Here is a 727-nt window from a genome sequence, read left to right on the forward strand (position 1 = left end):
TATACATAAATTATAATATGATATATAAAATAATTGTATTATATAGTTTATATTTGATATAAAATGATATTAAAATAATAAAAGTATTTTTAAAAATTAGGCTTTGTACGCCTCTTGCAAACAGAAGGACAACAGCAAAACAGCCAATTAACGAAAGAAAAAAAAATTATGTTTTCTTTTAAGCTCAAAAACCTGCAAACAACAAGAAAAAGCAAACTGAAAGTGCGTTTCTCGATTTAATTCCCAGTCTCGCAGGCGTGCGCGGGTAAGGACGGGCTTCCCCTGAGCAGAAGGAAGCAGCTCCATCACCGGCAATAAAAGGGCACTGTGGGACATGTAGTCCAGCTGCTCACCCCGAAGCTTCCCCCCCTTCCCACCCAGCTGCTTTCGGTCCGGGTACCCCGAGCATCCCTGAATTCCCCTTTTCCCGGAGCATCCCTGAATTCCCCTTTTCCCCGAGCATCCCGAATTCCCTTTTTCCCCGAGCATCCCTGAATTCCCCTTTTCCCAGCGGGGCTCAGCCGGCAGGAAATGCACCCAAGTTTACCTTTCTACTGAGAAACTCTCTCACCAGTGATGCGGCCACTTCTTGCACCAAGGCGTTGTCCATGGTTTAAGGCGGAAAAAGGCGGATTTGGGGTGCGGGGCAGCCCCGCGGCGGGACGGAGCCCGCGGGGAGGCGGCGCTGGGAAGCGCGGCATGGGAAACACGGACAGCTCCTCCCACG

General features: G+C 49.0%; 1 protein-coding gene across 3 annotated transcripts in view; it reads right to left on the reverse strand.

Moving 5' to 3' along the window:
- The window catches only part of MINDY4 (MINDY lysine 48 deubiquitinase 4), a 75,606-nt gene extending 74,889 nt beyond the window's left edge, over window positions 1-717 (reverse strand). For 2 of the 3 annotated variants that reach the window (XM_031059755.1, XM_005424327.2), the window contains exon 1: window positions 548-717. In XM_031059755.1, the coding sequence (XP_030915615.1) occupies window positions 548-610 (63 nt within the window). In that variant the 5' untranslated portion in view covers window positions 611-717. The remainder of the gene's footprint in view (window positions 1-547) is intronic. The other variant, XM_031059754.1, reaches the window with a different exon arrangement.
- Window positions 718-727: the final 10 nt, after the last annotated feature.

The sequence above is a fragment of the Geospiza fortis genome, unplaced genomic scaffold (genome assembly GCF_000277835.1).
Source record: "Geospiza fortis unplaced genomic scaffold, GeoFor_1.0 scaffold182, whole genome shotgun sequence".
Taxonomy (NCBI): Eukaryota; Metazoa; Chordata; class Aves; order Passeriformes; family Thraupidae; genus Geospiza; species Geospiza fortis.